The sequence below is a fragment of the Geotrypetes seraphini genome, chromosome 9, assembly GCF_902459505.1.
Source record: "Geotrypetes seraphini chromosome 9, aGeoSer1.1, whole genome shotgun sequence".
NCBI lineage: Eukaryota > Metazoa > Chordata > Amphibia > Gymnophiona > Dermophiidae > Geotrypetes > Geotrypetes seraphini.
In genome coordinates, this window is record NC_047092.1 from 56,166,190 (window position 1) to 56,180,173 (window position 13,984).

The 13,984-nt window shown below is 45.8% G+C and overlaps 1 protein-coding gene across 1 annotated transcript in view; it reads right to left on the reverse strand.

Moving 5' to 3' along the window:
• IFRD1 (interferon related developmental regulator 1) overlaps nucleotides 1-13,984 on the reverse strand; it is a 43,902-nt gene that overhangs the window by 6,578 nt on the left and 23,340 nt on the right. Inside the window, 3 exon segments of the mRNA XM_033958686.1 lie at nucleotides 460-568; nucleotides 2,556-2,716; nucleotides 4,504-4,554. Coding sequence (XP_033814577.1) covers nucleotides 460-568; nucleotides 2,556-2,716; nucleotides 4,504-4,554 — 321 coding nt within the window.

Sequence of the window (13,984 nt, forward strand, 5' to 3'; positions counted from 1 at the left end):
TGCCAGAGCCCTTCTGACAGTCCTCCATAAAAAGTTGAATTAAGAAAGACATTAAGCATATACAAGAAGCCAGAATGACTTGGATTTTTTTTTTAAGTCATGCAAGTGTTGAGCCACATGCAAAAAGGTTTATACATTTTTTACTGCTGATTCTAAAGTTGGAATAAAAACAGGCATGTTAAGTTGGTTATTTTTATATGGGGCTCTAAAGATTTCCAGCTCCTATCTAGAAGGCTCTAATAGGCTATGCTCAAGTGTTTAGTGTATCTGCTTATGGTTTAAAGGCTCCAAAGACTGCATATATTCTACAAAATTCTCAACAGACCCAGGCGGTCACTGTTGCTCTTATCAAGAGCAAGATTTTTGACCTGGTTAACCCTTTTGATTTAAATCAAATTAAACATTCTGGTTCCACATTAATGCATATCATTAGACAACCTATATTAAAACTAGACTTACAGCATCAGTTTCTCTTGCTAGTTCAAAAAGAAGAGCCAAAGTTTCTCCAGCAGCAATTCGCATTTTCACATCATCACAGGAGAGCAGGCTTGGAAGCTTTTGCAAATGCCTAGGAAGAGGCTTACTGTTATTTACATTTAGAGCAGGTGTCCAAAATGCTTTGAAAGGGACTGCCACATGGCTTACAATTTCTCGGCCCAGACAGATTTAAGAGTAAAGGAGAAAAAAAACTGAAGGGAAAAGGTTTTGGAAGACATCACACATTTATAAAATGAAGTTACATTATGAAAATATATATAAACTAATATGTATTTTGACATTGCTCAAGTAGCAAAACTCGACAACCAAATCTCCAAGCTACTAATTATGACCCTAGACTACAAAACATTCAGAAAAGAAATAAGACCCTACTCTTCAAGAAATTCCTGCAAACGACTTAATACCACTAGCTCCTTACCACTAACACTCCCTAATACCTTCCCAATTCCCCAAAGCAACCTCATCTACTCCGTATCTCCTTTAGAAATTACCAGATACCTTCTTCATGTAATACCTTTAGTGTAATTCTTTTGTAATCCGCCTTGAACCGCAAGGCAATGGCGGAATAGAAATCTCTAATGTAAAGTAATTACAACCACATGAAAATCATGGCTGCTTTGCCATAAATGTAATATAGTTATCCAAGCTAAAGGCTTCATACTGACATGCACACCCTCCCCACACCCTCCCACTCCCTCAAAATGAGCTCAAGGACTTCAGAATTAACATAAGGACTTTGCTTTCTCATGTTCATCCCTAATTTTTTTTTTTTTTTTAATTATTATTATTAGGATTTTTTTTATATACCGCCTATCAAGGTTATCTAAGCGGTTTTACAATCAGGTACTCAAGCATTTTCCCTATCTGTCCCGGTGGGCTCACAATCTATCTAACGTACCTGGGCTATGGAGGATTAAGTGACTTGCCCAGGATCACAAGGAGCAGCGCTGGATTTGAACCAACAACCCCAGGGTGCTGAGGCTGTAGCTTCAACCACTGCGCCACACACTCCTCCACATATGCACTAATGTGTTACAATAATATAAATTTTACAAGTTGCTATACTATAAAACACTCAGATATATTGTGTTACTTGTGAAATCTAGAAATCCAGCCAGTGAGTTAGCGTATATGTAAAGTTACGTAAACCTTTTAGGTTTAAACGATATAGAAATTTTTTAAATAAATAAATTTTCAGAACTGTCGTACTAAGTGGGATCAGTCATAAATCTGGTTTAAGATTGATCTGCCACAAGCGGCAAAATGTACTTAAAGCACATCTATGGGGTCCTGCTCTACCACTATTCTACTTCCCTTCATGAGATAGCTTCTTTACCTTCCAACACCAATTCCACTGGTATGCGAGTAAAACAATGATTTTTAACATTGACAGCTTTCAGAATGGCTGCTTCCTATATCTTAATACCTGGAACAAAAGTCTTCTTCCCAGGTAAGGAATCAAAGTAATACTTTGGCCTTCTTAGCAAGTTCACCTGCCTCAATCCATAATTTCATTCAAGCATATTCAAGTCTCCAAATACTGCTCAGGATCATGATTCATGCTTTGACTGGATGGCCTTAGACAGGTAGTTTGCCTTTGGTGTCCAGACAGCTGCTGTTTACTTTACTTATTCTGGTAGAACACACTGAACCCCTTATCCCCTCTTTTGCTACCTTATCCCCTCTTTTGCTTTGCTCGTCAGATATTAAGCCTTTTGTTTCTTTGCTCCTGCACATCTTTACATTATTTGTATTCAGTTTACCCATTCCTCTCTACTCTTAACAAATTTATATCAAGCATTATCCAAAATATCTAAAGTAGGTCTCTCCTTAAACAAACATAGGTGGCATGTACCCATTTCCTAGTCTTTCTAAAAGACTTACTGTCCTGGCAGAAATACCATGATATGAAAATGATCACAATTCTTCAGAATCCATATGTAGTTACTTTTAGAAGCTTCTATGTATGTTGATTACAACTGATCAACCCAAGACAGAAGCAATGTAGTTTTCTAGGACATGTTAAGATTTATATAGTTTGACCACTTCATACATACATTTCAAGTTTCTTCTTTACTTCAGCAATTGGGCAGATTGTTAACAGGAGTGCCCATGTAAGGAGGGAGTGCGTGTGAAGGGATGTGTTTGTTGTCACCTTCTCTTTCTGATAGGATTTAGTGAACAGATTCTCCAAGCATTCCATGGTTGTATACAAATCCTAAATATAAATGGGGAGGGGAGAAAAAATAGAGAGAAAGGTTGGACAGATTAGGTTCTTCCCTCTATAATCTGGGTTCTGTGAGAATACACAGGAGTCCATACTTGAGCTGTTGATTCCCATTTCCCGTGAACTACAGAAGGATAGCCATTTAAGAACTTGAGAATTCCTCCCCTTCTGCAGTGGAGCTCAGCACCCTCCTCAGCTGGTACCAAAGCAAATCAAACTCCACTGAAAACATAAGAAAAGAGAAGGAGAGGAATGGGTAACTTCCCCAGCAAGAAATATATTCTGCTCTGAAACTTAGAATTCACAGCAGGAGCAGAAGACACATGTTAGACCTGTTCCTGTCCTTCTAAGACAGGGGGGAAGGTAGACTAAGGCCACAGGCAAAATGGCCACACTTCCTGCCAAAACCAAGGGAAGGCTCGCCGACAAAACTGTCTCCTGAAAGAAGCGGCAACGAGGCATGTTCCTTGTTTTGGTTCTCGTTAATTATTTTAATTTTTATCTCTTCAATATAAAATTGTATTGTATATCGCCTAGAATGTTAATAGGAGAGTAATCAAATTTTTAATAAACTTTGGAACCTTGACTAGACCCTGTCACTAAGGCAGGACCACCTGCATCGGAAAAGGAATCCCCAGCACCCCTGGCAGTCAGCTGAATCTCCCCAACTGCTGGCAGGGTGGCAGGGGAAGCCCGGGCATCTTAACCACTCCCTGCTGATGAGTAGTGCACGTGCAAAGGGAACCCCTGCACAACGACACCTGAACCCGATGCCGGCTCCCACTCGAAGCAGCCAGAACACATGCCGATGGCATCCATCACTTGGCGCCCACAAAAAACGCACTGCTTTTTAAGAAGTGCTCGTAACGAACGCACCAGAGACCCACGCACAACAGCACTGTATAAAAATGTCCCTCAAGCCCTTTTTATGCTCCTTTTATTTCTTGTTCTTTATTTTCTTCTTTTTCTTCTCACAGCTTACCAGCTGTATCAAGAGAGCAGACCTCACTGGCTCTCTAAACTGTAGTCTGTGCCTAACAGGTGGCCAGGCTCCTCTACAGCAAAGACATAAGGGGAGGTGGGGGAAATGGGGGGGGAGGGACTCAACCCTTCCAAGTGTGGCACCCCTGAGGTCAGTAGGACCCCATGAGGGACAGCAAAAGGGACAAGGGATCTGATTCACTAATCAGATCCAACAGGCCCTAACAAACCTCAGAACAGACCCCTGGGATTCCTCACGTAGTAACGGGGAGTGGGGGGGGAGAGAGAATTATGCAGCCGGCTCCCTGATACCCTTAGGGTTCTTACTCAGGGGCCACACAGCCAGCGCTCAAGCCTCTGACCAAATTAGCAGGTGAGTCACTCCAGGGGAATGGACCCCGAGATCTTGAAGGGACCCAGAGCAGGCTGACACTGCAGGAATCTGAGATTGTATTGGGAATAGCAGTCTTCCCACATGGGACTGCGTCCTTTCCCCAGCGGAATATGCCGAGTGGGGGACCTCCGAGTACCAAAGCCACTAGGAACTTCAAAAATCCAGCAGAAAAAAAGTGAAAATAAAGAAAAAGAAAAACAGAGCAAAACACACCCGAGTTCACTTGCTGAAGGAATAACCGAGGAGGGTTCTATGCTTCACTCAAATTCTTAAAGAGGATATCCTTCTGCAGTTTGCGAGAAATGGATATCAACAGCTCAAAGTATGAACCCCGCAACAGAACCTCAATTGCAACCCCCCTCCCCTTCCACAGGGCTGTAGATTATACATAAATCATACTTACAGTAATATCATCAGTAGCAATGAAACAGCAAAGTCCATAAGCTGTTACACACTGGAAAAAAAAGAAATATTTCATTTAAAACTTGATTGGCAAAGTTCTGATTAACTAATGGCATCAAGTATTTAACTTGCTTTAAATACTCTGTGGCTGATGCAGAAAATAACTGCGGGCTCAGCTGTGGCATCACTATAGGTAAATATGAATTGTACGCCAAGCAATGCAAAAAAAAAAAAAAAGAGGGCTTGGGCACAGAGGTTGAACATTCGTAAACAACCATAGGTTGTATTAAAGTGTAGGTTAACAAGCTAATTAAAGTATTCCATGCCATACAAAAGAGTAAGACACTCACTTGACAAAATAATGTAAGAATCTTTCTGCCAGGGCTGTGCAAAAAGGTTTTGCAGAGGATTTCTTGGCAATCCTTCACATTTAAGTGCTGGTTTCATTTTGCATGCAAAAAGGGAAGCCCTTGCAAGTTCTAGACAGGGGGTGGGTAAGCAGAGTGGGCAGACTTGATGGGCTCTAGCCCTTTTCTGCCATCATCTTCTATGTTTCTATAGGAAATTGGGTCATTAGGGCATAGACAGGGGGTGGGTAAGCAGAGTGGGCAGACTTGATGGGCTGTAGCCCTTTTCTGCCGTCATCTTCTATGTTTCTATGTTTAGACACACATGGTAGCATGTCTGAAAAAATACCATTTGTGAAAGTGTGCTGTAAAATTAGGCACCTATTTCGGAGGCGCCTAACTAGATAGGCGCCTATCTAAATTGAATAACAAGCTCAATTAAGCTTTTTAATCAGCACTGATTGAAACATAGGCGCCTATCAAGAAAGCGCGATTCTGTAACAAGGCACCTCTAAAAACTTAGGCGGCCTTCAAAAAAATAGGCACTCTGCATGTTAGGCGTCTTGTTACAGAATCACTGCTCTTAAGCATGCTTAAGTGCTCAACTAGGCAACTAACATTTAGTTGTCCCTAGAGTTGGCCTATTTATTGGGCGCCTCCAAAATAGGTGCCACTCAGCGCAATTCACTAAACAGCACCCAATTTTACTTGAATCGCGCTGAACAGTGCCTAATTGGGCGCTTCTTATAGAATTTTACCTTTAGTTCTGGGCCTAAGTGAGCCTCTCAAATTTCAAAAGCTAACAATTTTTTTGCAAGGCTCCTCCTATTTAAGCATGGAAGAGCAAGCGATGGATGCTTAAACTTACAGCCTCTTTTACAAAGCTGCGCTAAAGGCCCCGAAGCCCATAGAGATTTAAAGGTCTTCAGGGCTGTTGTCGCACGGCAGCCGCTAGCACGGCTGTGTAAAAGAGGCCGTTAGTTTTGGTTTCAACATGTGCACAAAAAGCCACACTTACCACAAAACCTTTTGGACGTGTATCTAGCATACTCCCTTCCCCCCACATTTGCTGCAGGGTATCTGCCTAAATTTACTGCATTTTGTGATATTACACTTTCAGTAGAAGCCACAAATTACTCTAATGCGAGTCTTCTGCATCAGCCCCTCTGTCTGTACATGGGCAGTTTTTTCAGACTAACAGAATTGTCTTAGAGTTCCTCCTAAAGTTTCCAACCTTTGTTTGGAAACCAGTGTCATCAAGAACTGGAAGAGTTAGCTAAACAGACGTTATAACTTCCATGGTCTATTTGTACCAGCCACCCTAAACACATGGTCCATATAGGTGTAAGTTTTAGCATTTGATCGGTGGCATAGCGAGGGTAGGAGGAACCCGGAGCGGTAGAGCCCCTCTGCACCCGCCTCCCCATACACCCATGCCACACTCGTGCCCTCCCTTCCCACCCTCATACCTCTTTAAAGCTTCTCCAGCCTGCTGCTCGTATCCTTGTCGACTTTCTCTCTGATATCACTTCCTGGCCCCACAACCCGGAAGTGATTTCAGAGGGAGTCAGGCTGCCGTGAGCAGCAGATCAGAGTAGTTGCTCGTGCTGGTGAAGATTTTAAAGAGGGAAAGGGCAGGTAGAGAAGCGTGGCAGGCAGGCCCCCACCAAGACAGTGCCCGGGGCGGTCCACCCCCCTCCCTACACCACCACTGCATTTGATATAGATATCTTTTGCTAAATTTGTAATAAAGTTCTGAAACAGATGTGCCAGCTAGGATTAAACATATTTTTAGTAGTTGAGCTTATGCATTACTCAAATTGCAGACAAGAAAAAATTCAAAACCTATATCAAAACAGTTATTTATAAGTTTTGAAATCTCTTTAGGTATTTAGAAGGAATGGGCATGCTCCCATGAATGTATGTTATATAGCCCTAGTATCAATTAATACATGATGCTTATAACAAATCTTAGGTTATCACCTTCTAACCCAGTGGCTCAGCTCTAACAAAACCTCAGGTTTGGTTCTCCAGGACATTCATTCTATTTCTGTGCTCTAAATAGTTATTCTGAATGAGTCTGTTTAATGTCCACAGAAACCAACAGTCTAGTAACTAATTGGTCTATCAGGAACAGCTGTAAGGGTAACTGACTTGTTACAGGAAACGAGAGACAGAAAGAAGGCATGGTATCCTGGCAAGTACCCAACCCAAGAACGGGAAACTAGGCAACTGGAAAAAGTTAATCCCATGAGTAATGTCTTGCCACAATATGCTCACAGGTAACGTGTCACCAAAGTCCGTTTTAGAATTTGAAGTCCTTCCGTACTCAGCAAATAAGTCGGGAGAAATACCTATATTAAACATGGCCTTGACTAAAATGGAATTTAGAGTTATTTCAAGCAGGCATCTTAAGCTTTCCTATTTCTTTTGCAGTCCACCTGTTAAGTGTTAATTTTTAAACCTACATAAAGCAGCATACTCCCAGTTTTATTTTCAAGACCACTCTTTCCACTGTAAAGTCAGCAGTGGATTTTTACCAATTCACTTTTATATTCCACAAAACTCAATCAAGTTCTATGCAGGTAATTTTACAAAGAGAACTAGACTATCAATAAAAAACTAAATCAAATTCTCAATTCAATTAAGTATTCTTTAAAAATTTCTTGAAAAAGGCCTTCAAAATGTTTTCTAAACAAACCATATTTACCCTTTTATCAAGCCGTGATAGCGGGGTTAGCGCAGATATTTCATCACGCGCTAACCCCCGTGGCCAGCTAAAAAACTAACGCCTGCTCAATGCAGGCATTAGCGGCTAGCGCGGCAGGCGGTTTAACGTGCGGTATTATGTGCATTAAACCCCTACCGCAGCTTGATAAAAGGATCCCCAAGTGTTCTGAATTGAATAAGGAGGTTGTTCCAAATCTGTGCTCCAAGATAAGCACAAGTAGATGCAAAAAGAGTAAGAACAAAGGCCCTTAGGGCTTCAAAATTTTAATCATAATGGGTTTCTAGATATAGCAGCTCTAATTGAAGCAGGAAATCTAAACTATATCATGCAAGAAAGGGGTATTTCCATCATTATTAAAAATTGTAATGCCTAATTTAAAATGGATACATGCTTCTCTAGGTAGCCAATGTAATAATAACAATAACTTTATTTTTATATACCGCAATACCACAAACAGTTCATATAAGTTTACAGAGGGAAAGACTGTATACAGACAGCGATATTACAAAAAGAACTTTAAAAATTACATTGTAATGATCTAAATAGGCCACCAGGATGATCTCGGGGCTCAAGGGTCTCTCGTACGAAGAGAGACTGAACAAATTGCAGCTCTACACTCTTGAGGAACGTAGGGAGAGGGGAGACATGATCGAAACATTTAAGTACCTCACGGAACGTGTCGAAGTGGAAAATGATATTTTCTTTCTCAAGGGACCCTCGGCCACAAGAGGGCACCCGCTCAAACTCAGGGGCGGAAAATTTCATGGTGACACCAGAAAGTATTTCTTCACAGAGAGAGTGGTTGATCATTGGAACAAGCTTCCAGTGCAGGTGATCGAGGCAGACAGCGTGCCAGACTTTAAGAATAAATGGGATACCCATGTGGGATCCCTACGAGGGTCAAGATAAGGAAATTGGGTCATTAGGGCATAGAAAGGGGGTGGGTAAGCAGAGTGGGCAGACTTGATGGGCTGTAGCCCTTTTCTGCCGTCATCTTCTATGTTTCTACTGTTTTGTGTATGCCCATCAGTTGACTGGGCAGCTGTATTTTTGTAGAAGCTGAATTTTTTTCCACTAGAAATTTAGAACCTATGTAGATACTGTTACAATAATCCAATTGTCCTAGGACAAGGTTTGAACAACCATTTTTTTAAATACATTTCACAATAAAAATACATGTTCAAATTCTACAAATGCAAGGCATTAGGATCAAGGGTGTCCAACCTTGGCCTTTGCCAGGTCAGGTTTTCAGATTTCTCCAATGAATATGCATGAGATCTATTTGCGTGCAAATTCGTTAGGGAAATATTGAAAACCGACTAGATTGTGGCCCTAAAGGACCAAGGTTGGACAACACTGCATTAGATCAAGGAGTCTGCTTTAATATCTATAGTCATTTCCTCTCCCTATAAAGCAATGTTACTTACCGTAACAGTTGTTATCCAGGGACAGCAGGCAGCTATTCTCACTAGTGGGTGATGTCATCTGACAGAGCCCCGATACGGACATCTTGCAAGCATGTCTTGCTTGAAGAAATTCAGAAGTTTCGAGATGCCCGCACCGCGCATGCGCCAGTGCCTTCCCGCCCGATGCTCCGGGCGTGTCTCCTCAGTTCAGGTAGCTAGCAGAGAAGCCAACCCAGGGGAGGTGGGTGGGACGTGAGAATAGCTGCCTGCTGTCCCTGGATAACAACTGTTACGGTAAGTAACATTGCTTTATCCCAGGACAAGCAGGCAGGTATTCTCACTAGTGGGTGACCTCCAAGCTAACCTCAATGGGATGGTGGGAGAGTTGGCAACTTAGGAGAATAAATTTTGTAACACTGTTTGGCCAAACTGTCCATCCCGTCTGGAGAAAGTATCCAGACAATAATGAGAGGTGAATGTATGAACCGAGGACCAAGTGGCAGCCTTACAAATCTCCTCAATCGGTGTCGATCTGAGGAAGGCTAAAGAGGCTGCCATTGCTCTGACCTTATGGGCTGTGACCTTACAGGGAAGGGGTAATCCAGCCTGGGCATAGCAGAAAGATACAAGCCGCCGTCCAGTTGGAGATGGTGCGCTTCGATACAGGTCGTCCCAACTTGTTTGGATCAAAGGAGACAAAAAGTTGAGGAGCAGTTCTGTGTGGTTTGGTGCGATCCAAGTAGAAAGCCAAAGCACGTTTACAGACCAGAGTGTGAAGAGCTGATTCTCCAGGATGAGAATGAGGCTTTGGAAAGAACACTGGAAGCACAATGGATTGGTTGAGGTGAAATTCAGAGACCACTTTAGGCAGGAATTTCGGGTGAGTGCGGAGGACCACCTTGTCATGATGGAATACTGTGAAAGGTGGGTCCGCCACCAAGGCCTGAAGATCACTGACCCTGCGAGCAGATGTGAGGGCCACCAGAAAAACCACTTTCCAAGTGAGAAACTTTAGTGGAGCCTTGCTCAGAGGCTCAAAAGGAGGTTTCATAAGCTGAGAAAGGAGAACATTTAGATCCCAAACCACTGGAGGCGGTTTGAGAGGAGGATTGACATGAAAAAGTCCTTTCATAAATCTGGAAACCACAGGATGAAAAGAGAGAGGTTTCCCTTGTAGAGGCTGATGGAAAGCCGCAATAGCACTCAGGTGGACTCGTATAGATGTCGACTTGAGACCAGACTGAGACAGATGTAAAAGATAGTCCAAAACAGAGGATAGGGAGGCTCGCTGAGGCTCCTTAGAATTGGAAATACACCATGAAGAAAATCTAGTCCATTTTTGGGAGTAGCATTGACGAGTAGCAGGCTTCCTGGAAGCCTCCAAGACATCCCTCACCGCCTGTGAAAACTGGTGCGGAGTTACGTTGAGAGGAACCAAGCTGTCAGGTGGAGAGACTGCAGGTTGGGATGAAGCAGAGACCCCTGATGCTGAGTAAGCAGTGAAGGAAACACTGGAAGTAGGTACGGTTCCCTGCTGCTGAGTTGAAGTAGAAGGGAGAACCAAGGTTGCCTGGGCCACCGAGGAGCTATCAGAATCATGGTGGCATGGTCGGACTTCAGCTTGACCAGAGTCTTTTGAATGAGAGGGAATGGCGGAAACGCATACAGAAAGCGATTCCCCCAATCCAGCAGAAAAGCATCTGCCTCGAGGCGATGAGGAGCGTAGATCCTGGAGCAAAACTGAGGCAGCTTGAAATTGTGGGGAGCCGCAAAGAGGTCTATCTGAGGCGTTCCCCACTGAGCAAAGATCTGATGAAGGGGCTTGGAATGGAGTGTCCATTCGTGAGGCTGGAGAAGACGACTCAGTTTGTCCGCCAAGACATTGTCCTTCCCCTGAATGTAGACAGCTTTGAGGAAGGTGTTGTGGCGAACCGCCCAATCCCAGACTCTGAGAGCTTCCTGGCAGAGGGAGGCCGAGCCCGTGCCCCCTTGCTTGTTGACATAATACATGGCGACCTGATTGTCGGTGCGAATGAGGATCACCATGTCGTGAAGCAGATGTTGAAAAGCTTGAAGAGCATTGAAGATGGCTCTGAGCTCCAGAAGATTGATTTGATGGAGTCGGTCCGCACAGGTCCAGAATCCCTGAGTGCGAAGCCCATCCAGATGAGCCCCCCAGGCATAGGTCGAGGAATCGGTAGTGAGAACCTTCTGATGAGGAGGAGTGTGAAACAGCAAACCTCTGGATAGATTCGAAGAGGTCATCCACCAAAGTAGAGACTGCCGAAGAGCAGGAGTGACTATGATGTGTCGAGTCAACGGGTCTGACACTTGAGTCCATTGAGAAGCTAGGGTCCACTGAGGAATTCTGAGATGGAGCCTGGCAAAGGGCGTCACATGAACTGTAGAGGCCATGTGGCCCAGGAGGACCATCATGTGTCTCGCTGAGATGGACTGGCGAGAAGATACAGACTGGCAGAGACGAAGAAGAGCATCCATGCGCTGAGGAGGAAGGAATGCTCGAAGCTGGATGGTGTCCAGTACCGCCCCGATGAAGGGAAGGGACTGGGTAGGCTGCAGATGAGATTTGGGAAAATTGATCTCGAAGCCTAGGCTCTGCAGGAAGCAGATCGTGGTCAAGGTCGCCGAAATGACCTTTGGAGCTGACGGGGCCTTGATGAGCCAGTCGTCAAGGTATGGAAATACCTGAAGACCCCTGTTCCGGAGTGCAGCGGCCACCACCACCAGACACTTCGTGAAGACTCTGGGAGACGAGGACAGGCCGAATGGAAGCACTCGATACTGCTGATATAGATGTCCCACCCGAAATCTGAGGAACTTGCGGGAGGCCGGATGAATGGGAATGTGAGTGTAGGCCTCCTTGAGATCCAGAGAGCATAACCAGTCGTTCTGCTCGAGGAGAGGGTAGAGAGAAGCAAGTGTCAGCATGCGAAACCTCTCCTTGACTAGGAATTTGTTGAGGGCCCTGAGGTCCAAAATGGGTCGCAGGTCGCCCGTCTTCTTCGGAACAAGGAAGTACCGGGAGTAAAACCCCTGGTTCAGTTGGTCCGTCGGGACCGGCTCCACGGCACGAAGCCGGAGCAAAGCCTGAGCTTCCTGGAGAAGAAGGGCGGTCTGAGTCAAGTTGGAAGGATACTCTTGGAGGATGGTCCGGAGGGACCCGATGGAAATGAAGAGAGTATCCTTCCTTGATGATAGTAAGGACCCAGAGGTCAGTTGTTATGGCCTCCCAGCAATGATAAAAATGATGGAGGCGCCCTCCGATGGGAAAAACAGGGGGAGGCAGAACGAGGTTGGTTATGCCCTCGACGAGACAGTCAAAAAGGCTGAGTGGTCTTAGGGACAGCAGGCGATTGAGACTTAGGCTGACCCTTTTGGGGAGGCTGACGCTTCGCCGGTTGCCTCGCAGGAGGAGTTTGCCTCAGCTGATAACGCCTCTGATAAATCAACGGCGGACGAGAAGGTCGAGACTGCTGAGGCTTAGGCTTCGGCCGAAGGATAGATTGGAAGGACTTTTCGTGGTCAGACAACTTCTTCGTGACAGTCTCGATGGATTCGTCAAAAAGATCCGCCCCAGCACACGGGACGTTTGCCAGGCGGTCCTGAAGATTCGGGTCCATATCAATGGTCCGCAACCAGGCCAACCGGCGCATCGCCACCGAGCAGGCCGCCGCTCGGGCGGAGAGCTCGAACGCATCATAGGCAGATTGCATTAACTGAAGCCGAAGTTGGGACAGCGAAGCAACCACTTCCTCAAACTCAAACCTAGCCTGGGATTCGATGTATGGTGTGAACTTCCGAAGCACAGGTAGAAAAAATTCCAAGTAGGCTGCAAAGTGGAAATTGTAGTTCAGGACTCGAGACGCCATCATCGAATTCTGATAGATGCGTCGACCAAACTTATCCATGGTTCTGCCCTCGCGGCCGGAGGCACTGAAGCATAGACCTGGCCAGGATGAGACCGCTTGAGCGAGGATTCGACCAGGAGGGACTGGTGAGAAAGCTGAGGACCCTCGAAGCCTTTATGATGCACCGTGCGGTACCGCGCATCCAATTTGCCAGGGACCGCAGGGATAGAGTAAGGAGACTCGAAGCATCGCATGAAGGTCTGGTCGAGGAGCTTGTGCAGGGGAAGCCGCAAGGACTCTGCCAGAGGACGAGGCAAGTGCATGGTATCGAGGCACTCTTTGGAATATCGAGACCCAGCATCGAGAGTAATGTCCATGTCATCCGCCATCTGCCTGAGGAACGATGAAAAGGACAGTTGGTCTGCTGTCGCCGGTCTGCGAGATGGACTAGAAGAAGAAGAGGCTTCAGGCTCCAGAGAGGCCTGCGAGCAACAGGACGAGTAGAAAACCTCGGTGTCCTCGAACTCCGGGCCCGGAGGAGGAGACCCAGTCGAAGCCGCATACCCCAACTGAGGCAATTTCTTTTGAGGCGAAACGGTCGAGTGTCGAGAGGAATGCTTCGAAGAATGTCTGGATCGATGCCCCTCCCGATGCCTGGAAGGGGATCGAGCCCGTCTGTGAGAAACTGGGTCAGACGCCTCCAAGGAGCAGATTGGACTCGATGCCGATCGCAGAGGCGGCGCCTCCCCCGACGACGCCCAGGTTTGATAGGGGGTTCGGAAGAACTCGTCCTGCTTCCTGCTATGCCCAGGACTGGGTGGCCCCGAGGTGGACGCCATACTGAGTCATGGGGCGGAGTAATCGGTTCCAAGGGAGGCAGGTCACTAAACGAGGCTTTCCTCGAGGGGATGGGCTCCAAGGGAGGCATATCACTAAGGGAGGCCCTCCTCGAGGGAATCGATTCCAAAGGAGGTACAGCGCTAATGGAGGACCTCCTCGAGGACCCGGACACCGCTCGCCGCTCCTCCTCGCCAAGCAACGAGGTCGTGCGGCGAGGAGGAGGAGGAGGGGGCGGTCCGCCCCTCAAAGCCGAAGCTGGAAGGTCACCCTGGATGGTGGCAATCAGCCG